This window comes from Cetorhinus maximus, chromosome 7 (assembly GCF_964194155.1).
Source record: "Cetorhinus maximus chromosome 7, sCetMax3.hap1.1, whole genome shotgun sequence".
In the NCBI taxonomy this organism is placed as follows: Eukaryota; Metazoa; Chordata; class Chondrichthyes; order Lamniformes; family Cetorhinidae; genus Cetorhinus; species Cetorhinus maximus.
The window spans coordinates 17,291,383-17,317,273 of NC_135885.1; the positions used below are offsets into that span (position 1 = coordinate 17,291,383).

Here is a 25,891-nt window from a genome sequence, read left to right on the forward strand (position 1 = left end):
GAATTATTTAAGGAACAAAATGCCATAATAGCAAGTAAGTGCTCCAATCAGATAGGGTGGCACGTGGGTAGAGTGCAGGTGGGTCCGGCTGGGGTTGGGGGTCAAGTCAGGTCAGGGGGCAGTTGTGGGGGTCGGGTTGGGGGCTGGTCTGGTTGGGTTGGGGGATTCTCAGTGGGGGAGGGGAAATTGGCTGCTGGGGGTAATCAGGTCAGTCACGGGGAAGCTGGGGTCCAGGGGTAGAGTCAATTTGGTTGAAGGCATTTCTTTATCCAGAGCCATTCTGTGATTAAACTGGATATAAAAAGTATTAGAGATAGGAAGAGAGATAGTCTTAGTGGACTAATTGCTTATAAATTAACCCCAGTTGGAGAAGTTAAGTCATATGTGCCTATATGAGCATTTGGTTATCAATTTTTGCTTTGCTATATATTCTTTTCCATATTTAAAAATGAAATTGTTGTTAGTGAAAACAGTTTTGGTTGTTTGAGAACAAGAACAGAAATGGTCCCAGCTGCCAGAAATAAAGTCAAAAACTTGTTTGCTATCCTGACCAATCAATTTGCATAAAGATTTGGGTTGCAGTAATTGAGACAGAGAAGATTTGTTCTCCACTGATTGCTTGCTGAAGTTTCGCACTACTCTGCTAAAGGGTTCAAGTCACAGCATTGATCAATGTTAAAATCCTCACAAAGCACATGCTAACTTTTATCAGAAAAGTTTAATCTGCGTTCTGACGAAAGGCCATCTCGACCTGAAACATTGGGCTCGATTTCCATCCACGAGGCCTGTAGTGGGAGTTGGGAAATTCCTGGTTTGGCCCACCCAGCTAGGGAGAAAGTGCCAGGAAGGATGGGATTTTCATTCCAGGGTAGGGGCACGGGTGCAAGCTGCAGCCAGGCCAGCCAACCAGGGAAAAAAGTCCTGGTGCAGAGGCGGGCTGTTTGAAAGGCCTGCCTCGGTGCAGTGGGACTTCATCCCAGTTATAATTAAACAGAAAGGCCCTCCAGGCCTTACCCCTCACACCCACCTTCCCATACCCCATCCATGCCACTTCATGCATCCCAAGCCCCCATGGTCCTCATGCCCCTTCCATGCCAAGCAGTGTCCCAACCAACCTTATGGCCCATCATGCCCCAATGCCAGCTTTAAAAAAAGTCATAAATAAATTTCCACTTTCTTAAAAAAAAAAATCTCTTTACTATAAAAGTGAACAAGGGCAATTAGGGATGGGGATAAAATGCTGGCCTATTTTAAAAATCATCCAGACCCTTTAAAGTATCGATAGCAGAACTTGCAAGCATTTGAAACCTTTATCTTGTGTAAATAAACATTGTGAAATTGACAGCATCGATCAGAGATCAAATTGTGAAATTGACAGCATTGCTCAATCAAACAATGTTTTCCCCGGGGCTCAGCTGTTTCACTACTTTTTTTTTAAAAGCTGTTTTTACACATCCTAATGTCACTATAGGGTTCATTAGTTCTATCCAGCGTACAGTGGGTGAATGGACATCGCAGTGACATACCTTGGCATGGGGGAGCATGAGAGGCCATAGGGAGGTGGGTGCAGGCATCCCTTGGCATGGGGGCATGAGGATAACGTTTTGACTTTACCTTTCAAAAGGTTCCCTCCTGCAGACTATGGCTCATGACAGCTCTGAGGTGCCGTGAACCACAACTCTTTGAAAAGTTAGCCCAGCTCCATGAAAATTGAGGGTGACGAAGACATGACTATCCCTGCAATGCAGCCAGCCAGGTGGCTCACAACCCAAGTCAGCCTGCACCCTTAGGAAGCCCTGCTGAAAATTAGAAACCTCGAGAATGGGGCCGGGAACCCTAGAATCAGGTCCCGGCCGCCATTTTTAAAGGTCCACAGGAGTTGGAAAACCCAGCCAGTTAACTCTGTTTCTCGCCACAGGCGATCAGTATTTCCAACATATTATGTTTTTATTTCAGATTTTCAGCATCTGCAGTATGCATTTTGCTTTTTTATTAACTTGAATCAGGTCTTGTCTGGATACTCGGTGGGATGCTTCAAAGCTCAGCATCACATCCAAGAGGTAAAAATTAGTTAAACATAATGTGTTTTTTCTCCATTTTGTTTTTCAGGGACCACACCTCCGGCCATCATAACATGGCTTAGAAAATGCTGGAGAAATGGGCAACCTATTTGTCTACAATCCCACCTCTGATGAGGCCATCATAACTGGACTAATAAAGAAAAGCAGGGGTGGAGAAGAGAGAGTGAATGTCAAATGAAGGAAAATTTAAGCATTAAAAACATATCATTTTACTTCATTTGTTTTAAATCAGTACCTGCGATGTTCATTTGCTCTACAACTGGCTGGCGCAAGATGCATTATATTGGGTAACTAGATAATGATGTTTCAAACTTTCCTCTGATGGCTCAGATGGCTAAGTGCACTGTGGGAACTAAGCCACGCAAAATGACAAAGTCCCAGGTTTGATCCCTGAATTAGTTAGTCTCAGCTGGAGTACCAAAAGGGGTGCTTGCTGAAGGTGATCTTCGTGTTGTTGGGCTAGCAAGTGGCAGGAGGGAAAGCAACCAGGATCCCTGCTCCTAATTGCCATCCAGTGACTCCTGTCAACAGGAACGACAACAAATTTGCACTTATGTAGCACCTATAGCATAGTAAAACGTCTCAAGGCGCTTGTGTGGCCATGCGCGTGTGTGTGGGGGCAGAATCAAGATCAGCTGCCGTGACTGACCAACCCCACCTCTCCCCAAGTCATTACAAACTGGGAATGTTCTATATCTATACTGGCTCGCAAAGAATGCATATTTGAGTAAGGTAACAGAGGCACCTAAACCGGTATGAGCCAGCACATTCAGAAGAGGGAAGAAAAGAGCAATATTAAGTTTCTTTAAAATGCACGGCTAACTGTTGAATCATTTCAGACTGATGTTCAGTGCAGTATTAAGTATATTACTTCAGTTCGCTAGTATCCTAAAAAGTGTGCTTGCGCACATAAGCATTATCTCAAATTCATAGCAAAAGTCATGGCCAAAGACATTTCTTCTGTAAGTTCTTCAGGAAGGGTGGACACAATTGTAGTGATACTGCGAGTAAGGCAGAGTATCCTAAAAGAAAAACAAGTTTTTAAACAATGATTATTTCAATATTAACTGTAATATTTTGAAATAATTATTTCCTCATTAACAATTATTCTCCCTCATCTTATGCCTTATCTTAGCTAAAGCAACTTCAGTATCCTGATGCTGGGCACAAGTCATGGTTGTGATGCCAATGAAGTTGAATAACCTGTCAATACCAGCTGACCAGTCTCAATGATGAATAATCACTATTGGCCAATTACTGGATGCCCACTTGGCACCTGCAGCTCACTGCTGCCATTTAAATGAGAACTCAGACTTCAAAATGGATCTGGCCTCTTCACCCTGGAATGAGTGGGTTGACAGTAACTCCAATCATTATACCTCATAAATCAGTAATAATTCAATTTTAATATCAACTTGGAACTTACTGAGAATAGCTGTTTGGCAAGATTGTTAAAGACATTTCAGTAATAAGCTCTGAACCATCTCTTGCCCAGAAGGGTCTTTTCCAATTGGTCTGAAGCGGCTTTGGCAGATCTGGCTGATAGTTTGCCTGACATATTCAATGGGTTCATTTCCAGCTGGCTGCTAGTCATCTCTGTATGGATTAGTTCCTCGTGCTAGACCCCAATCCCTAGTACTCAGAAAGAGTACAAAAGACTTGATATTGATTAGGACACAAGGCCAACAAGCAGCACGCCTTTGATTTAGTTCAAAAAACATATGTGTCCTTCCAAAGTTCACTTCCAGCCAGTTAGATACAGACCCAATGAATAAGTTGTCCAAATCCATGATCAGGAGACTTTTCTTTTTCAATTTTCCATGGGATGTGAGTGTTGCTATCCCTAATTGCCCTTGAGCTGAGTGACTTGCTCGGCCACTTCAGAGGGCAGTTAAGGGTCAATCACATTACAGTGGATCTGTAGTCATATGCAGTCTGGACCAGGTAAAGTTGGCAGATATCCTTCCCTAAAGGATATTAGTGAGCCAACTGGTTTTGATGACAATCGATGATACTTTCACGGTCACCATGACTGAGACTAGCTTTCAATTGCAGATTTTTATTAATCTGAATTTGAACTCACGTCCCCAGAGCATTAGCCTATTACTAGTCCAGTGATATTACCACTACACCACCATCTCCCCCCATGACATCACACAGAGGCCAATTTCAAAAGAATACCAACTGAAGTATCTCCTTTCATGTGGGGGATTTACATGCAACTTTCTTTTTTTAAAATAGATCTATACAATACATACAAATTAACCCATCAACCCACCCAAATGGTACACTAGCAGTTTTCTGTTACTAGACAAGTGTGTTAGATTGCATTCTAACATTAATTGTACAAGGTTAACCTGGTAAGCTTTTCTTTAAACTAACGAAAACACAACCTTATGGTGAATGGAAAGAAAAGAATTTTGCATGCTTTCGTGAACACTATATACTTTAATGTCAAAATTTGAATCTTAATTGCTTTGATGCCTATTGTAGAAATTTACTTGCTTCAGTTGTTATTCGATGCTTTGATTAAAGACAAAAGCAAAGCAGAGCTGGAGGACTCCTGTGCTTCATTTACACTGGTAACCCATACCCCAACAAAAGTCAGTGTTGACAAAAGAGATAAATGAGAAGAATCAGAAGATAAACTAGGATAAAACAACCCCAATTCTCTTTGAAATTATGAGACTGGATTAGATTAGTGTGAAGAGGAATGTTTAATGTTTAAATAGTTGCTTTGATTTCACAAAACGTAGAGGTATTATGATCATGTAACACATTCCCTTTATTGATTTGCTTTAAAATGTCTTTATTTTTAAAAATGTGCTAGGATTTAGTTTAATTCATTTAATACATTATAATACATCTACATTTTGTGAAGTCAAAGCAACTATTTAAACATTAAACATTCCTCTCCACGCTAATCTAATCTAGTTTCATAATTTCAAACAGAAATGGGTTGTGTTATTCTAGTTTATCTTCTGATTCTTCTCACTTATCTCTTTTGTCAACACTGACTTTTGTTGGGGTATGGGTTACCATTGTAAATGAAGCACAGGAGTCCTCAACATATAGAGCTTAAAACTGTTCAGTGATTTCCACCGAATACCATTCCAGAATGCATCATAAACAAGCATCTTCCCATCTTGTGTCAAAACCCTTGGTTTCTGCCAGTGCTACTCACCAGTTTACGTAATGGTACGGTAGCACAGGCTCCTTCTCCGACCCCTCACCAACTGCCAGTCCAGATTTTAAAGCTTTGAAATTAGCTTCAATGTCTTTTTTTAAGATGTCCAAACTAACAGACCCACTGAAATAATTTAGAACTTTCTGCAAGGAGAAAATAAAGATACTTTAATGAAAAACAGCTGTCCTTCAATTGCTTAGTGTGCACTGCCATGACTCAGTGTCGTACTAAGCTACGCAGAGCTGAAGATCCTGAATTTGATTCCAAGTATCTGCTTTACGTTGTTATGAAGGGGTTTCTTGCCCTGCTGGTTTCCAAAGTATGATCTTGCAAAACCGGTAGCAATTCCGAATTAAATCTGTTGGATTCATGAAGGCCAGTGTTCAGTAAAATCAGTAGGTTTACACTGGGGTTACCACTGGTTACATGAGATCAGGGGTTTTCAAAACCAAGATTGATCGATTTTTGATCTGCAAGGGTATCAAAAGGCCTGTGGAACATAAGGTGAGTAAATGAAGTTGGAGTGCTGATCAGTCAGATGTAACTGAATGGCTTGGGAGGCTAAATGGTCTACAGAGATATGTTCCAGGTTGGACAAAGCTCAGTGATGTTTTATTAAGGTGTCATATTACAAGCATCAGTTAGCCTAGAACAAGAGGTTTTTTTTAAAATAAAGGAATGCCTCTCTTTCAATTGTATCTGTTCGCTAAGGATTTGCCAAGTCACATCCAGTGATGTTCAGTTAGCCAATGTTTCTAGATGCACTCAATTTTTCAAATCTATGAGCTCCAACATCTATTTTGTACTCCATTGCTTTTGTGCTTTAACTTGGAATATTTTTAAAAACAAAAAGAATTGAAAGATGTAAAAAGGTACCTGGGAATAAATTACAGGATTAATATAACTGGCTCAGACAACATTACACGCAAAAAAAGCAGAGCATGATCTTGCTGCCTCCTTTCCCAAACCATCCTCAATCAGTGCAATATGTGGGTCAGTGAGCTTTAACAGTAACAGAATAAGAAAAATGAAATAGCCCAGCTGAGGATCATGAGGGGAAAATAAAATCACCAAATATAAAATCACCACTAGTGCATCAGAGTTTAACTCAGTCATAGCCCAGGTCCCTCACATGTTTTGTTGATAATTATTAAAGGCCCAAGGCTGCTTAATCCCTTCAAACACAATCTGACACACACCTGATATTTCATATAATTACTGGATTCTTTTATTTGTTTATGGAATCCAGCATAGTCAGGGGAGGGGGAAAAGGGAGGAAACAGAAGCAGTATGATTAAAACGCTTGATGATACATCACATAATGGACATAATCTTACAATGACAATTTTTACAATGCGCCCCGAGGTTAAACATGATAATACTCACATATAAAACTGAAAGCTGATGTGCTATATACTTGTGGCTTCCCAGGTGCTGCACATCATCTTCCAACTGCTGGCTTAAAACCAGGAGCTGATTTAGTTTCCCAATGTGGGAAAAATAATCTGCATTGAAAGCACAGACAAAACATCATTAATCTTCTGCCCTCAACAGCTTAATTGGTGCAATACAGTGTGGTTTCCTTGAGGGGAAAGGCAGCTATTGAAGAAGTAGGGAAGATCACCACACCAACAGAATAAGTGAAGCTACTGATTGTGAAGAACTTGTAAAATGTAATCAGCGCACAACAAAGCTTTTATAGCATGGTTAAAAAATAAATAAAATTTTCCTATGAATTTAATCAGGAAAGAAGGGCTAAGGATCAGAAATACATTACAATTAGTACAAATAGAACAGTAAATGTGTTATTGACCTACAAATGCAGATAGAACAAATCTAACAAGTAATTAAATATTCATAATACATTATCCAACAAAGTTACATTTTATAACCCATGTACGCAACACAAAATTCTTCAATTTATAATGTAGTACAAAATTAGGTAATACTATTGAATTAACCATGCAAAATCACAGTACTTCAGTCAAGAATTCACAGATTCATCACACAATTCAAGAACATTAGAAGAAACTTCTAACAGTTCCACTCAATAATTCAAGTTACTTCCTCTGAAGATCATATGTTTTCACCCCACAGGATATTTGTGTATTTATAAATACATAATTTAAATAATAAAGGCTGTCATTCAATAATTTGTGATAAACTTGATTTTAAGAAACTGTTATTAAAGGTACTTAAAAGAAAACATAATTCGTGCTTGCACAGTAGCCAGGTTTGCTTTCCGACACATAAATAACATATTTTCCTTGTTCTTTAAGATCCTGCGTGCTTCACAGTATTCCCTGGATGGAATGAACTGCTCTCAGGCCTCCATTAGTGCTTTACAAAGCACTTTTAGACTTTCTTAAAGGTTCAACCAGAGACATGAGATTTCCATGCAGCACTCTTCAGTTTGACTATTTTCCTGTCAGTACATCAAATCAAGACTGTTGGAGGTTGTAATGCCTTGATTCTGGAACTCACAGGAAGGAAACCAGCTCCATATATTTTGGTGTTAGTGGAGACCTATTAAAAGCTCAGCAGCCCCCAAAAAATGGAAGCCTCTAGTGTCATCAGCTTTCTGAAAGTCAGTTTCTTTATGCTAAGGAGAGTTGTTAACAGTAAGATTTCCACAAGCCTGTTGCCTGTGGTACACCTTGTAGCTAAAAGGCTTCCTAACCAGTTGTTAAAAGGAATTTAACAACAATCTAAGGCATTGCCTATTTTCTTTAGTTCATTGTGTCAGGTACAAGACAGCATGACAGAAATTGAGAATGTATTATGTGAGCAACCATGAGTGCAAATGCCACATTATAAAACTAATTGTGTATTTTTAAAAAGAAAAAATATAGATAAAATTAAAAGACGGCAAAGGTAAAATGTTATTATTAGTTATTAACTCACCTGAATGCAAAACCCTCACAGTTCTTCATACACAACAAAAAGCCACCTTTGACGCAAAAGCTACAGAAAACCGTAGGGTTGAGTTTCAACACTAAACAAAAATTAAAATAAAATTTAAGCACTACAATTTAATAAAACAAAATAAAAAGCACCTTAAGCTGTTACTAAGAAACTAAAACCAAGATAAATTAGCACTTTTTGCCACACAGCATATGTGAATAATGCATCACACATTATGCTTTCCAACCCCAAACTTTTAAATGATTGTGTGGCCTCATTTTAAAGCTAACTGCAATACTATCAGTCATGTTTCTCAACAGTTAGTCTGAGGTACGACATTTTAAAATAGACAACTTCATAGCGAAGAGGCTGAATTGACAAACTTTGTATAGAGGTCTGATGAAATACACCATGCGGCATTTGATTTGTAAGTAAACATTCAAAGAAGGTACAAATAAAGGTAGCAAATTACCACTTTGTATTCCTTGCCAACAGATAACAAGAAATTGTTTAGGATTTTTCTAGACACTTTGATCCCTATTGTGTATTATCATTTCATCCAACTCCATTAATTAAAATTAAAATGCTGTTGGAAGTCTTTGTACGAATTTCGATCCTCTCTGCTATGGAGAAGCAAATGTTATTACAATAGTAAGTTCGTCACAGCAGAAAGATGAAGAAGAATTGACAATATAGTGACACACTTGCAATACAATTGACTGTTTTGCAGATTTGGATGCCCAGAACGCTGATCAAAACAGAAAATGCTGGAAATGCTCAGCAGGTCAGGCAGCATCTGTGGAGAGAAATACAGAGCTAACGCTTCAGATGATTAACCTTTCTTCAGAACAAAACAGATGAAAGGTTACCGACCTGAAACGTTAACTTTGTTTCTCTCTCCACAGATGCTTCCTGACCTGCTGAGTATTTCCAGCATTTTCAGTTTCTATTTCAGATTTCCACAGTATTTTGCTTTTGCTCTGCTTTAATCAGTTTAACATGGAAACCCAGGATTAAGTTTACAGAACCAATATCCCTCATCTTTGCTTCTGGAGAACACTGACACTGTGAGTGTTTGGATTAGAAAGAAAGCTAAAATTGCTTTCACTTGTAAATACAATACGGTTTCATTTTTTTTTAATGTTTCCTCATAAACCTTGTTACCGTTGCTTATCCTGCTCCCATTTCCTATTTTCTCCTTTATCTCATTACAGTCATCATAAGCCAACAACCTACAGAAAGACTTTCACTCTTTCTCTAACTTGTCCAGATAGATTGAAAGCAAACAATCTGAAATGGAGCAATAGATGTGATTAAAAGCTCAGCTGGTGGCTGATCATCAATCTGGCTATGATCCATCTCCTTTCCCCCAGCATACTTCATACAGAGTGACAACAAAAGACACAGTTAAGTCAAAGAAAGAAGTCTTAACTATTCGCTCACGCAAGTTGATCTGTTGACAGTTAACTGTTGACTCAATGTCATTGTTATATGCCTCCCACCATACCGCCATATCCCATCAACAAAAATCTCAACCTGTGCTCCTGACACGAGCACTCAGAATCATAGAACCCCTGCAGCACAGAAAGAGGCCATTTGGCTGGTTTTCTGCAAGAGCAATTCAACTAGTCCCACTTCCCTGACCTTTCCCCGTAGCCATCCAATTTATTTTCCTTCAGGTGCTTATCCAATTCCCTTTTGAAAACCATGATTGAATCTGCCTCCATCAGCCTTTCAAACAGTGTATTCCAGATCCTAAACACTCACTGAGCAAAAAAAAAAACTCCAATGTTGCTTTTAGGTCCTTTGCCAGTCACCTTAAATCTGTATTCTCTGGTTCACACCCCTTCTGCCAATGGAACAGTTTCTTTCCATCTACTCTGTTCGGATCCCTCATGCATGATTTTGAACACCTCTATCAAATTTCTTCTCAACCTTTTCTTCTCTAAGGATAACAACCTTGGCTCCTTCAGTTTATCCATGTAACTGAAGCCCTGGAATCATTTTCATAATTTTTTTCTGTACCCTCTCTTAAGCCTCCACATCCTTTCTAAAGCGCAGTGCAGAGAATTGGACACAATATTCCAATTGAGGTCAAAGCAGTGTTTTATAAAGGTTTATCATAACTTCCTTGCTTTTGTACTCTGTGCCTCGGCCAGGATTCCATCTGCTTTTTTAACTGCTTTCTCAACCTGCCCTACCACCTTGGACAATTTATGCACACATACCTAAGGTCTCTCTCTGTTCCCGTATCCATTTTACAACTGTACTCTTTAGTTTATATTGCCTGACCTCATTCTTCCTACCAAAATGTATCCCCTCACATATTGTACTTTATTTACATCGTCTCCTAACATCATGATGTCTCATTGTTGCATTTTAACTGCCAAACCTCCCAATGTACACATTATCCTTTATTCAGTGATATACTTAATTCTAATCTATTTGATTTGATATTACAAGTTTTCTGTAGAATTAAAAAGACATACACAACCAAAATCATTAAGAACAGTACATTGATATCATTTATTTGTAGAACATACACGAATGTATTAAGACGGGGAAAGCACTCTTACCATCCAAGGGAGGCTGTTCCAGCATGTCAACAGGTCTACCATGTATTACAAATATTTCAACACGGGGAAACAATGTCGACAATCCTTGAGAATCCAGATAGTCCTGTGAAAGACAGTTTATACTATACTTTACGGACTTATGAAAAAGAGGCTACATAGCAATAATACAGCAATAGCACCCCTTTAGAAAACACTCAGAGTACATTTTTTACAACAGTAAAATTGATCAATTCTTTCCAAATAGCATCTTCACTCAGAAAAATGTCTCAAAATTGCTTCACAGACCTTCTCATTATTATTACCAGTGCATCAGAGCTGCAGCTTGAAATACTGTAATACAAATATATTACAACCAACCAATGTATGTCTAGACAGAAACAATATTGCATACCACTCTACAATTAATTAGAATCTTAAAAGATGGTAAAGCACATTACCTCTAACTGTGGAACAGGGTCTGGCAGATGCTCCAGATATTGTTTAATTCTTTCAACATAATCTACACCTGTGTGAGAATGAAAGAACAATTTGAAAAACAACCCAAGCATGTTGTTGAATTCCAATGGATCATTATTTTTAAATATTTATCCAGGCTGTAGTAAAGTATCTCTTCAGAATTAAATGCTTACGCTTTTGGGGCCTGGACTGAAGTTCGGCCCCGATTGTTTATTTTAAGTGTCCTATACGAAAAAGATTTGAGGTACACAACATATTTCTCAGTGGATATGGAGCCACAGTAGAAAACTGTCCCAGACTAGCACCCTTATATAAGGGCCACAAAATGGCTCGTATTAGAAATGGGAAAATTTGCACAGGTGCAGTACAAGCTGCTAGCCTCCAATTGGGGCAGAGGCACATTTTTGTTGCGAAAGCATTTACACTGCATTCAACTGAGTTTGGGAGTTTTTGATGCTGAAAATAGATATCCGAAATAGGGGGTGGGGGAAGAATTCTTTTTTTTTCCCGAAACTTCACACAATTTCCAGTTCCACCACCCCTCTACCCTACATAGATATCACTTTAAACATGTGTTTCTTAACAATAAAAATTTAAATTGTAATGAAGGCAGCAAAAAAAATATTAATACTTCAAAAGGCCACTGGGACCCAAGCTAGTTACTGATATATCAGGTGGGTAAAATTGATCTTAGGTGATAGTGTAAAACAGATTATAGCAAATCAGTATACACGCCACCCAAATAAAATCAGTGGAAAAGATAGTCAAGCTGTGTGTAAAATATGCTGTTGTTTCCCTATTACCCATCTTGTGCTACTGTCCAATACCATTTCACCACAACCACCAAGCCCCCCACCGCGCCCCCCCCTCACCAACCTCCCCAATGCTTCCCAACACCCCAGGTTTCTTCAGCAAAGCTCTTGACAACCATACATAAATAGCAAATAGGAAATGTGGCTTTTTTTGAACATCAATTTTCACTTCATAGATTTCAGCAATTTTCTTAGATCAAATATTTTAACATAAGTCCATTGCAAACATTATCCTGGACTATTCCTTTGAGACAGTGGCTCCACTTATTCCAAAACAATTACATTCCCAAACTAAACAAATCGCCTTTGATGAAGTCTCAATGTAACAACTTGCCCTTACACAGGCAATTTTATTTTCTACTATTCAAGAGTGTGGGATCATTCAACCAAAAACCAGAGGATTGTTTGCTAGTCTGTTGACACTTTGTTGTCAAATGATAACCAAATTAATAAAAGCTGCCACAAAATAAAATGGATATACAATGAACTGAAAACTTAACAACCCTACCCCTCCCCTGAAGCTTCAAACATGGTTCCTTGGACAGCAAGCGTCCAACCAGTCATTATTTACTCTTGATAAAAGCAAAATACTGCGGATGTTGGAAATCTGAAACAAAAACAAAAATAGCTGGAAAAACTCAGCAGATCTGACAGCATCTGCGGAGAGGAATACAGTTAACGTTTCGAGTCCATATGACTCTTCATCAGAACTAAAGAAAAATAGAAATGAGGTGAAATATAAGCTGTTTGAGGGGGGTGGGACAGGTGGAGCTGGATAAAGGGCCAATGATAGGTGGAGGCAAAGAAGAGATTGCCAAAGATGTCATAGCCAAAAGGACAAAGGGGTGTTGACGGTGGTGATATTAGCTAAGGAATGTGCTAACGGTGACATTAAGGGTAAAAAGCAGGATGAGCAAGTGACAGATAGCCCTAGTGGGGGTTGGGTGAGGGGAACGGATCGAAATGGGCTAAAAGGTGGAGATAAAACAATGGTTGGAAATAAATTTAAAAATAATAGAAATGGGTGGGAAAAGAAAAAAATATAAAATATATATAAATTATAAGAAAAAAGGGGGATCGGAAAGGGGGTGGGAATGGGGGAGAGATTTCATGATCTGAAGTTGTTGAACTCAATGTTAAGTCCGGAAGGCTGTAAAGTGCCTAATCGGAAGATGAGATGCTGTTCCTCCAGTTTGCGTTGAGCTTCACTGGAACATTGCAGCAGGCCAAGGACGGACAGGTGGGCATGAGAGCAGGGTGGTGTGTTGAAATGGCAAGCGACAGGGAGGTCTGGGTCATGCTTGCAGACAGACTGAAGGTGTTCCGCAAAGCGGTCACCCAGCTAGCGTTTGGTCTCTCTAATGTAGAGGAGACCGCATTGGGAGCAGCGAATGCAGTAGACCAAATTGAGGGAAGTGCAAGTGAAGTGCTGCTTCACTTGAAAGGAGTGTTTGGGCCCTTGGATGGTGAGGAGGGGGGAAATAAAGGGGCAGGTGTTGCACCTTCTGCGGTTGCATGGGAAGGTGCCATGGGAGAGGGTTGAGGTGTAGGGGATGATGGACGAGTGGACCTCCATCTTGAGCTTGATGTGGCAGGTTGTCAGAATACAGAACAAGTCTCTCCCATGGTTCCAGCAGGGTTCATTTAATAAGGATCAGGCTTGGAAATCCTTGCCAATTTTCCCTCCTTCTATCATGGACATCGAGATCAATGGAAACATACTGATTACCCTTGCTCCCTAGATGAGATCAGCTAACTGAGCAGACCTCCCTTTCACTTGAAGATTTTTTTTTTGTTTCCTTTAGCTTTCTCTGTAATGTTCACCCAAGATGGCAGAAATGCAGCCTGGCCCTCAGACCTCTGCCAATGCAATGCCATAACTATCAATTGCTAGGAAAGGTACAAGAGCACTGTGGGTTTACACAAATTACTGTTTACCTTCTTTTATTCTCTGTGGAACATGACTCACTTCTGTTGAACTGAGCACGGTTTCCCGCTCGTGTGCTTGCCCACTCCCCCCCAACCTTCTAATTATTATCATGGACAAGAAAATCACAGGCTGGTGAACACCAATATGGGGAAAACATGTAGAAAACTCCAGTCATTATTTCTTCTCCCTCCTTCTTAACTGAATTTACTATGGAAAACGAAGTATTTATAAATTTACCCATTAACACCCTGCGCATTTGGCACACTTATACTACAACACTGCAGTATGCCATCAGTCAAACCAGAGTAAGACATACGCAACAGAATCCAACCGCAGTTTAGCGTGATTTTATGCAAGAAATTATCTTCTGAGACTTATAAAAAGCCAATTAGCACAATCATTGACTAAACTGCATAAATAAGTGAGAGAAGTTAAAATTATCTCAATTTACAAAGTGGCAGAGAGAACTCTATAGTTAACTAAGTATCATTAATCTATAAATCAAAGGAGGCTTATAGGCTGGATGTTTTTCCCGTCCCATGTTAAGCAGGCTGCCAGAGACACCTATTGGACACCTGGAAAAGCAAATTGGAATAAAGAATGCAATGTTGGATAGGAAAAGAACAGCAAAATAAAACCATAATACACCATCTTTACCTGCTCTATTTTCACAGTGGAGCCTCTGCCTACCCTCACCTCCATTGCCTGCGAAATATCACTTAATGTTCTTTACCAGTTTCTCTACTCCTAGAAGCCTGCGGGTGACTACCCTCCAGAATGTTTGCTCCAGAAACCTTCTACTAGGACAGATTAAAGACATCTCAATTTGAGACCCAGTGACAATAAAAACTGTACGTTCGCCACAGTATTTCTTTTTTGCTTGAAAATCCACCTAAAGAACTGATGTACCTACCTCTTATGTGAAAAGACTCTGACTCTACGGGACTTCTGTCTTCCCTAAGCTGTTCCTGTAACTAGAAATAACAATGGTTTCAATTAGTCAAAGGATAGTACAAACTTTTCCTAATTCAGAATAGAAAAATGTTATCACTCAAGTAACTCTGTACTATACCAGGGAACTGAAGATCAAATGAAACAGGGATAAGGTAAAGAGGTTAAGGTGAGAGAGAAGTTCCCTTCCAAGACATGCACCATCTCATCTTGGAACATATATTGTCGTTCCTTCATTGTTGGAGGCTCAATGTCTTGGGACTCCAAACCCAACAGTACTGTAGGCGTATTGCCACCACTTTGTCAAGGGCAATCAGGGGTGGGTAATAAAAAAGTGCTGGCTTGCTAGCGATGTCCATATCTTAAGTTTTTTTTATATAGCAAGGCAAATAGGTTTAGGAAGAGAGTTCCACCACAGAGAGGTGTCATAGCTAAAAGATCTAGCAGTAGAGCAAGTGTAAGGGAGGGGGGGATACACAAGAAACCCAAACAAGAATATTTCTTCATATATGTGAGAATAAGAACATAAAGAACATAAGAATAGGAGCAGGAGTTGGCCACTTGTGCCTGCCCCACAATTCAATAAGATCATGGTTAATCTGATAGTGACTTTAAGTCCACTTTCCTGCCTGTCTCCCACAATCTTTGACTCCCTTGCAGATTAAAAACCTGTCTAACTCAATCTTAAATATATTCAATGACATTAAGGGCTGAATTTTGCCATTGGCGAGCAGGGGGCGAGGCCCCCTCGCCAACACATAAAATGATGTGGGATGATGTCGGGCGGAACCCCCAACGTCATCCCGGCCCATTTAAATTTTCAGGAAGGAGGGGGCACAGCAAAATCAGCTGCGGGCCCGCCGACCTGTCAATGGCCAATTGAAGCCATTGACAGGATCATTGAAACAATTAAAGGACCTGCCCGTCCAACCTTAAGGTTGGCGGGCAGGCCAGGAGCCCTGGCAGGCAATAGAATAAACATGAAATCTCATCCAACGGCGGGTTGAGGTTTCATGTAGGGATTTTAAAAGTTCAATAAAGTTTTAGTGTAATTAATGAACATGTCCCATCTCATGTGACATTGTCACACGAGGGAGACATGTTAAGGATTTTTTTTTTCTATTTTTAGCATTTTTAAAAGATTCAGCAATCTCCCTGAGGCAGCGCTTTGCCTCAGGGAGATGTGCGCTCTTTCATGCGCATGCTTTTGGGGAATCCCCCCCGCCCGCACAGGAAACGCATAGCTCTTCCCGGCGGACGTCACGCTGGGCGGGCCTTAATTGGCCCCCCCATGTAAAATGGCGGCGGGGCCCGCTTCTCTAGCGGGGATCGGCTCCCCGCCCGCCAGAGATTGGGTTGGGCCCATCCACCCGGCAGGCAGAAAATTCTGCCCTAAGTTTCTGCAGGGTATTTAAACAGGGAGAGATACGCGATACAGAACAACTATGAATGCAGTACAGCAAATCATGTCCTAACTGACAGTAAAGTCAGCATAGAAATTGACCTGGAGTAATCTAGCCCATATACTCGATACTGGGATATGATTTACATCACACTGCACAACAATGTTCTTCCTAACTATTCACGCCACTTGTGGATTAAAAATCATTTGATCATCTACCCCTACTTATATTACAGCTGTAGATTTGTAGCTGAATTTCACAAATACTTTATATTACATTCAAGTATACATCACTGATTGCCTCATTACAGAAAGGGTGTAATTGCAGAGAAGGTACAGAGCAGATTTACAAGGGTGTTGCCAGGACTGGAAAATTGCAGCTATGAGGAAAGACTGGATAGGCTGGGATTGTTCTCCTTGGAACACAGGAGGCTGAGGGGAGATTTGATTGAGATGTACAAAATTGTGAGGGACCTGGATAGAGTGAATGGAAGGGTCTATTTACTTTAACAGAGAGGTCAGTGACTAGGGGGCGTGGATTTATAGTGATTTGTAGAAAGATTAGAGGGAGATGAGGGAAAATTTTTCACTGGGAGGGCTGTGGAGGTCTGGAACTCACTGCCTGAAAGGGTAGTCGAGGCAGAAACCCTCAATTCATTTAAAAGGTATCTGGATATGCACCTTATTTGCCGTAACCTGCAGGGCCACGGACCAAATGCTGTGGGTTTAGGCTGGGTAACTCGTCTCTCGGCCGGCACAGACAACATGGGCCAAGTGACCTCTTTCTGTGCCGTAAACTATGATTCTGGGCGGGGGGGTAACATTCTCACGAGGCCCTGATTCTTCGTTAAGCTGTTGAACTATTTCTTGCCAATATAAATGGACAATAAAAGACACAGATTGTATGTGCAATTGCTTGCATCTGGTTACTATCACGCTGTTCAATATTCCTATAAAAAACACTTCCTACAGAATCCCAACGATCATACTGAAGTAAAATAATTGATTTATTTTTTTAAAAGTATTGAGTGAAGTCACAATTAAAATAACTCTAACAAATTTGTTTTGTAGCTAATATATTTATGGTCAGTAATTGATTCCCACAATCATTGATCACACCACATTTAACCGACACATTACGTACTTGATACACCTCAGCCCGGATAAGGAGATCAAGCTGAAAACAGAGAGACCAGATCTCCACAGCCACTTGATCACTGCTCAGATGGATGGGTTGAAGAGGTTTCTTAACGTTAACATCCACTGGACACAAAGAGAGACAACAAATTACACATTATATCATAATTGTGCCGAGTTAACCTGCAAAACACACAAAAAGAAAACTAAACCGTTAAATGAAACTGTAGAAATTAAGTTTATTTATGCGATCTCCTAATTCCCCCCTCCATATCTAAATTGTCTCAGTAACTCAGTCCTAGAAATTAAAACTTCAATTTTTAAAGATGTTGGCAATACATAAGTACGTACGAATTAGGAGGAATAGTAGGCCATTCAGTTCCTCGAGCCTGCTCCACCATTTGATAAGATCATGACTGATCCGATTGTGGCTTCAACTCTACTTTCCTGTCTACCCTCTATAACCATTGACTCCCTTATCAATCAAGGATCTATCTGACTCAGTCATAAAAATATTCAATGACCCTACCTCCACTGCTCTCTGGGAACAGAATTCCACAGACTAATAGCCGAGAGAAAAATTGCTCCTCACCTCCGTCTTAATTGCACGAGATGTTTCCAAGTTTAACCTTAGTTCAGTCGTAGCATTCCCACCTTTGGGTCCGAAGGTTGTGGGCTCAAACCCCACTGCAGAGACGAGCACAAAATCTAGGCTGGCACTTCAGTGAAGTACTGAGGGAATGCTGCACTATCAGAGATGCTGTCTTCCAAATGAAAAGCTAAACCTAGGCTCTGTATTCCCACTCAGGATGACATAAAGGATCCCACAATATTACGTCGAGGTAGAGCAGGGTACTTTCTCCCCACCCTGTTAATGGTATGTCAATTGTACTATTAAGGGTAAGGGTATACAGGTGGAGCGCATTAATCGATTAAGAACTTTGAGCAAACATAAAGAGAGACTTCGTAACACTGGGGCCTGAATTTTCCGGTTGGCGGGGTGGCAGAGCGGGAACGGTATATTTCTTGACTCTCGAGGATAGCGGGAGTGGGCAGGCGGTGGCGGGCATGCACAGACCACTGGGTCCAATGGCGACCCAGCAGCCTGTTTAAATGAAGGCCTGGCAGCCTTTTCTAGGCTGCTCACAATGGCAAGTGCAAGGCCACGGCAGAGTGCTTCTGGTGAGCAAGCCAGTCCGGAGGGCTGGCCAGTGGAGCAGGCCAAGCCAGAGGGTAGGACAGATGGACATGCCAGGCCACAGAGTGAAGCGGGGGTGCCAGCGTGCCCCTCATTTTTCAGGTGACTGCCTTGCTGCCCTCCTCGAGGAGGTGGCAGCACGGCGGGAGGTGCTGGTCCCCCAGGGTGGGAGGAGGAGGCACCCCATAGGACAAAACATGCCTGGGAGGAGGTGGTGAGCTCCCGTGACGTGGTGCGGCGCATCTGGATCCAGTGTCACAAGCGCTTCAATGACTTGTTACGCTCTGGCAGGGTGAGTACCATGTTGGCATTGGGCATTTACCCAGCAGGTCAGCTTATCCCCCTGCTGCCCACCCCCCCAGTGTGAGTGTCATGACTGCATTGAATCATTGACAGCACTTGTCCTTTGCTGGGTGGGCAAACAGATTGCCCATGCTGAGGTCAGCCTGAGAGGGTGACGAGGAGATGTGTTTTGCCCCTGCAGCATGTGTTATACTGAGTCCCACATGACTGGTTTGGGGGCAACCTGGAGGAGCTGCACCTAGGCGCTGTGTTAGAACTCCAGGACATGTCCTAGTCAGGTGATGAGATGCTGTGGGGGGAGCTTCAAGGTGGCGTAGCAATGAACCATCTGCTGCGCTCTGCGTGCTTGCGCCTCCTTGCTATGGAAGGATATACCGTGTGGTGCCTAATGGGATGTAGGCAGCATGTGTCCATGGGGTAGGGGGAGGGGGAGGCTGTGGAGCAAACCCAGCATCTTTGTGTGAATGTTCAGCAGCAGTGGGGCGAGGAGGCACTGGAGCCCTGATATGTCCCACTCTGGTTAGGGTGGGCCGTGCACAAACAGAGTCCATGTGCAATTTGCACTAATCAATGCTCTTCCCTCATTTTCAGGAGAAAAATGCTCATAATGCAGCACAGCGTGTAAGGACTGGCAGCGGCCAGGCGCATTTAACCATTCTAAGCCGTTTTGAGCAGAAGGCCCTGGATCTGGAGAGGTGCCATGCACCCAGGTCCACTGGTGTTGGTGAGGCTGGGGTGCCACGGCCAGGTATTTACACCCAACAGTGAGGTCAGCATTGTTCTCCCAACAGCCACAGCGCTGCTGAATGTTAAATGATTTAATTTTGCAACATGGCTTGACCATTGGTTATGAAAGGATAAGCGCATAATGATCCGGGAGACAGGGATGCACTTTGACATTGTCTCCACGCTAACTGATCCAATGTCCTTGTTCTTCCTTTCAGCATCATCGGAGCAGGGCCGGGAGGAGGAGCAGCAGAGGCCCCCTCTCACACCTGAGGGGCCTGAAGTCTCACCAGCGTCACACCATCTCAGCCAGGCAGGCACTAGCACAGATACTAGCACCTCGGTGGGAATTCGAACAATGGCTAGTGTCCCGGGCACAGCGGTGGGGGCACTTCACAGTCGTTGGAGGAGCTGGCAGAGACAGAGAGTGCCCATGGCACCAGCAGTTAGAGGACTGCAGGGGACGAGGCACGCGCTCAGTGGGTGCCTGATGATGTGCCTCTGGAGTTGTCCGCGACGCAGCAGGTTCAGGAAATGCGACCTGGTGTACAGGAGCATCTAGGGGAGATACATGAGGCTATGCTTGGCTTGGTCTCCATGGTGGAGAAGTCTATGGGGACGATTGCCGAAGCAATGAGCCACATGTCCGAGCATTATGCGTCCTCCATGGAGAGAGTGGTGACTCTCGTGGAGAGCCTACTCCAGGAGACCCATCAGGGCTTCCTGGGGATGCACATCGGCGTTGACCTCAGCTGGTCAGTGCTAGTGTGCGCACCAAGTTTCCCAGCTCGGTGCCCATCCATCCATGGTGAGCAGGGAGGTCCAAAGCAACCTCACGTCAGCGCAGCAGCCGCCTGTCGTCTCTGCGGGCACCTCTCAGGGCGCTCCAGATGAGGGCAGCAGCTCCTCCAGCCCTCTCCAAGTGACCATATCATCCGGCGAGGCTGCGACGACTGGGCAGATGCTGTGGAACTGGCAGCTCCCTCCCAGGCGGGGCCAGCACAGGCTCCACGGGCCAGAGGACGACCGCCAAGGTCATCAAGGCCAACAGGACAGCAGAGTCAACAGGCTGTCTCAGATGCCACCCTGAGCGATGGGGCAGCACCAAGACATGGCACCCGGAAAGAAAAGCATAAGGCGCCTTATGCACACCATGTTTTAATTGGTGCTTTTGTGTTGGCCCGAGATGAGATCCTTGTGATTTTATTTGATTTTTAACACTATTTTTTTTTGTAATAGTTTGATTTGCTTGTTACATTAAATTCAGATATATCACCATGGCTGAGGATGCCTCTTTTCTTCAGCATGTGTATTGTTTCCAAAACTGTAATGAGTGCTTTGTTGGACATTCAGGTTTATTAACAAGGCCCTTAGTTACTGTTGCTAACCAGATTTTGCACTTAGGTGTCAAGTATCGAACCGACAGCCCAGGCTTGTCCTGGTGGTCCATCTGTGGTGTGCTAACTGAAGGTTCGTTGGGTTAAAGCATGCCCCGGTCAGCGTCTACCCCCTCAGCATTTCCCTGTGCATATTCATCCTCGGACTCACTGCTGGACTCATCGTGTGCAGCCGCAGCCACTGCGTTGACGTCTTCATTGTCCACTGAATCCCCCCTTTCCAGCACAAGATTGTGGAGAGCGCAGCATGCAAACACTTTCACCGAGACACGATCTGGGGGGTACTGGAGTGCACCCCGAGTGGTCCAGGTATCGGAAGCGCATCTTGAGAAGACTGATGGTTCTCTCCATTACAGTCCTTGTGGAGGCATGGCACCTATTGCACTGCTGCTCAGCTTCTGTTCTTGGTTGGCGGAGAGGCGTCATGAGCCACCTTCTGAGGGGATAGCCTTTGTCACCCAGCAGCCATCCATCAAGGCAGGCTGGAGCACTGAAGAGCCCCGGCACCTGGGAGTGTCTGAGGATGTATGCATCATGGGAGCTGCCTGGGTACCTTGCACAGACTTGTAGAATCAGCATCCTGTGATCATACACTATCTGCACGTTCATGGAGTGGGAGCCCTTCCTGTTGACAAAGGCACCAGGCTCACCTGCTGGCACCTTGATGGCCACATGTGTACAGTCTATTGCACCCTGGACACGGGGGAAGCCAGCAATGGCCGTGAAACCTCTGGCTCGCTGTGTCTGGCTTGCCTGGTCCCAATGGAAGTGGATGAAGGTCAATGCCCGTCTGAACAGAGCACCTGTAAACTGCTTGACGCAAGTGTGGACAGCTGATTGGGAGACACCGCAAAGATCGGCCACCGGCCCCTGGAAGGGGCATAGAAGTTGAGGGTAGCTGTGACCTTTAGAGCCACTGGCATGGGGTGTCCACACATGCTACCTACATCACATTAGGCACCACATGGTATATCCTTCCATAGCAAGGAGGCGCAAGCACGCAGAGCGCAGCAGATGGTTCATTGCTACGCCACCTTGAAGCTCCCCTCCCAGTTTGCTGAGATCTCGGGCTCAATCATCTGACAGATATAGTTGACCATCTCCCTTGAGAGACGGAGCCTCCTTCGGCACTACACCTCAGACACTTTAAGGTAGTTGCTTTGCCGCCTGGATACCCTGGCAGCAGGATAGTGGCGTCTTCTGCGGCCCCTTCCGCCTTGGACTACCCCTTGTGCCTGTGCCTGTCCTCCCAAAGGTGGCTCCCCTGGAGGCTGAATGTACACTCCTGGCCTTTTCTTTTCTCCTCCGATGCTGCCAGACCTGCTGAGTTTTTCCAGGTAATTCTGTTTTTGTTTTGGATTTCCAGCATCCGCAGTAGTTTTTTGTTTTTACTCCTGGCCTTCTCCCCCTTCTAGCCCTCCATTCCTCCTCAGGGGAGCTGCCCCGAGTGGGCAGTTCAGCTCCCATTACCAGGCTAAGGAAAGGCTTCCTGAAACCTGCAGGCCCAGAAGGGATTCCTCACTGCAGAGTGCTGACCTGAAGATTAACAGTCCGGAAAAAGCAGCTGGTATGCGTTTTAAAGTACCGCAGATCACACAGGCAAGTTTGAAAAGTTTTCAAAAATAAATACTTGACTGTGCACATTCACGACCCCAGTAGGCCGTCTTATCCCACCCATGGATGAGGTTTATACAAATGTGTCCTACCCGCCTGCCCGTTGCGCCCATGCACTGACCAAGATTGCATGGGCACCAAAAAATCGGCGTCGATTGTACACTCAAGGACCTTAAGTGGCCCGTTAATTAATGGCGGGCATGCGTCGGACATCATCGCGCGCCCGCCCAGTTAGATATCACGATGGCGCATGGTGACGTCAGGACGCTCGCCCGACATCACCACGCGTCATTTTACGTGCGGACGTGTGAGGCCCGCCCCCACATGACAATGGGAAAGTTCTGCCCTGGGTGTTGGCTAGAGAGGAGACAGGCACTTGTAACATTGTGATGAAAGCAAAATACTGTGGATGCTGGAAATCTGAAATAAAAACAAAATATGGAGAGGGAAACAGAGTTAACGTTTCGAGTCCATATGACTCTTCTTCATTGCAAATTTAGCATTAAGTACAAGATTGGTATCTGGTTTCCTACTTCACCATCTGGCTATCAGAAGTTTAACATACCCCTCCCCCATGTCCTCTTCATAATATGCTCACATATCTTTCTTTCTGAATGTCTTCATTCCTATCTCAGGGTATAGGCTGTCCACTGACTCCCAAAACTACCTAGATTACACACGGGGGTAGATCTATTGCAAGTGGGATACTGTCAGCTGGGACAGGTCGATGAGCAGAATGAGAGAGTTGGGTGGTTGTTACAATCTGTAACTGCACCAACAATGCTGTGGGATCTCTTACATCCATCAGAGAGGAACAAGCGGGGCCTCGGTTTAACATCTTATCTGAAAGACAGTGAGTGCAGCAATCGCTCAGTATTGCACCAATCGCTCAGCATTGCACCAGTCAACCTTGATTATGTGCTCAGACCCAGAAATGGGATTAAAATCCAACAACCTCCCCTCAACCCCCCACAAATATTCTATGTTACTGAGATATGAGTCTCTCTCTCTCAAAATTTGTGTTCCCTCTTGAAACCAACCAGAGAGAAAAACCTACTTGACCTCGTCCTCACCAATCTACCTGTTGCAGATGCATCTGTCCATGACAGTATTTGTAGAGGTGACCACACACAGTCCTTGTAGACATGAAATCCTAATTTCACATTGAGGATATACTCCATCGGGTGGTGTGGCATTACCACCATGCTAAATGGGATAGATTTCGAACAAATGTAGCAACTCAAAACTGGGCATCCATGAGGCACTGTGGGCCATCAGTAGCAGCAGAATCGTATACAACCATAATCTGCAACCTCACGGCCCAGCATATCCCCCACTCTACCATTAACATAAAGCTGGGGGATCAACCCTGGTTCAATGAATTACCACCCCATCAGTCTACTCTCCATCATCAACAAAGTGATGAAAAGTGTCGTTCACAGTGCTATCAAGCGGCACTTACTCAGCAATAACCTGTTCATTGACGCTCAGTTTGGGTTCTGCCAAGGCCACTCAGCTCCTGACCTAATTACAGCCTTAGTCCAAACATGGACAAAAGAAATAAACTCAAGAGGTGAGGTGAGAGTGACTGCCCTTTACATCAAGGCTGATTTGACCCAGTGTGGCCTTAAGGAGCCCAAGCAAAACTGGAGAATGGCAATCAGAAGGAAAGCTCTCCGCTGGTTGGAGTCATACCTAGCACAAAGGAAGATGACCGTGGTTGTTGGAGATCAGTGATCTCTGTCCAGGACATCACTGCAGGGGTTTCTCAGAGTAGTGTCCTAAGCCCAACCATCTTCAGCTGCTTCATCAATGACCTTCCCTTCATCATATGTTGATATGTTGAGATGTTCGCTTTTGAATGCACAATGTTCAGCATCATTCATGACCACTCAGATACTGAAGCCAACAGTGTCCATATGCAGCAAGACCTGAAAAACATTCAGGCTTGGGCTGATACGTGGCAAGTAACATTCACACCACACAAGTGTCAAGCAGTGACAATCTCCAACAAGAGAGAGTCCAACCATCTCCCCTTGACATTCAATGGCATCACCATCGCTAAATCTCCCACTATCAATATCCTGGGGGTTATCATTGACCAGAAACTGAACCAGCCATATAAAAACTTTGGCTACAAGGGCAGGTCAGAGGCTGGGAAATCTGCAGAGAGTAACTCACCTCCAGACTCCACAAAACCTGTCCACCATCTACAAGGCACAAGTCAGGAGTGTGATGGAATACTCCCCACTTGCCTAGATGAATGCAGCTTCAACCACACTCAAGAAGCTTGACACCATACAGGGCAAAGCAGCCCACTTGATCGACACCACATCTACAAACATTCATTCCCTCCACCACCGACGCACAGTAGCAGCAGTGTGTACCATCTACAAGATGCACTGCAGGAAATTCACCAAAGCTCCTTAGACTGCAACTTCCAAACCTACAGCCTCTACCGCCTAGAAGGACAAGGGCATCTGACACATGGGAACACCACCACCTGGAAGTTCCCCTCTAAGCCACTCACCATCCTGACTTGGAAATATATCGCTGTTCCTTCACTGACTCTGGGTCAAAATCCTGGAACTCCCTTCCTAACAGCACTGTAGGTGCACCTGCACCACATGGACTGCAGCGGTTCAAGAAGGCAGCTCACCACCACCTACTCAAGGGCAATTAGGGATGGGCAATAAATGCGGGCCCAGCCAGCGAAGCCCACATCCCCATGAATGAATAAAGAAAAAAGGTCCCATTTATTGATATAAATAATTATTACACTGGGCGTCTCCCACCTCGGGATTGCCTTGGGCAGTTGCAGGGATGTTATTAAATACAAAATGCATGGATTTTATGGTTTATAATAACAATGTGAACGATTGCAGTTGCCTATCTGGGTACCTCTGAAACGCCGCTGGTAGGTGCAGGGCTCCCGCAGCGGCTCTGTCCTCCCGACCGCTGCCATCGTTACCAGGACAACAGCAACCCGGACCCTAATCCGTGCTACACCGGGTCACCCAGGGGTCACGCTGGAACCCAGCTCGTAAACTAAAAATCGTGTTTCATAATTTTGAGGAAAAAAATCTTTATGGATTAACTAAATATATGAAGACGATATTTGTTTTGAAATACCTTGTCCGAGAATAATTATTTTTGGGTTGGTTGGGGGGGGGGGGGGGGGTTAAAAAGGCGTGTTACAGTCTAATCGTTCCGTCGA

At 43.5% G+C, this 25,891-nt stretch overlaps 1 protein-coding gene across 1 annotated transcript; it reads right to left on the minus strand.

Moving 5' to 3' along the window:
• Positions 1-1,253: 1,253 nt before the first annotated feature.
• On the minus strand, positions 1,254-25,651 carry LOC144682612 (uncharacterized). The gene is made up of 8 exons (XM_078545106.1): positions 25,576-25,651; positions 17,444-17,562; positions 14,860-14,920; positions 11,186-11,253; positions 10,749-10,851; positions 6,655-6,773; positions 5,266-5,411; positions 1,254-3,103 (listed from the first exon to the last, which is right to left on the minus strand). Exons 1-8 carry the CDS (start codon positions 25,637-25,639, stop codon positions 2,998-3,000), a joined length of 786 nt encoding a protein of 261 aa, XP_078401232.1. The 5' UTR covers positions 25,640-25,651; the 3' UTR covers positions 1,254-2,997.
• Positions 25,652-25,891: the final 240 nt, after the last annotated feature.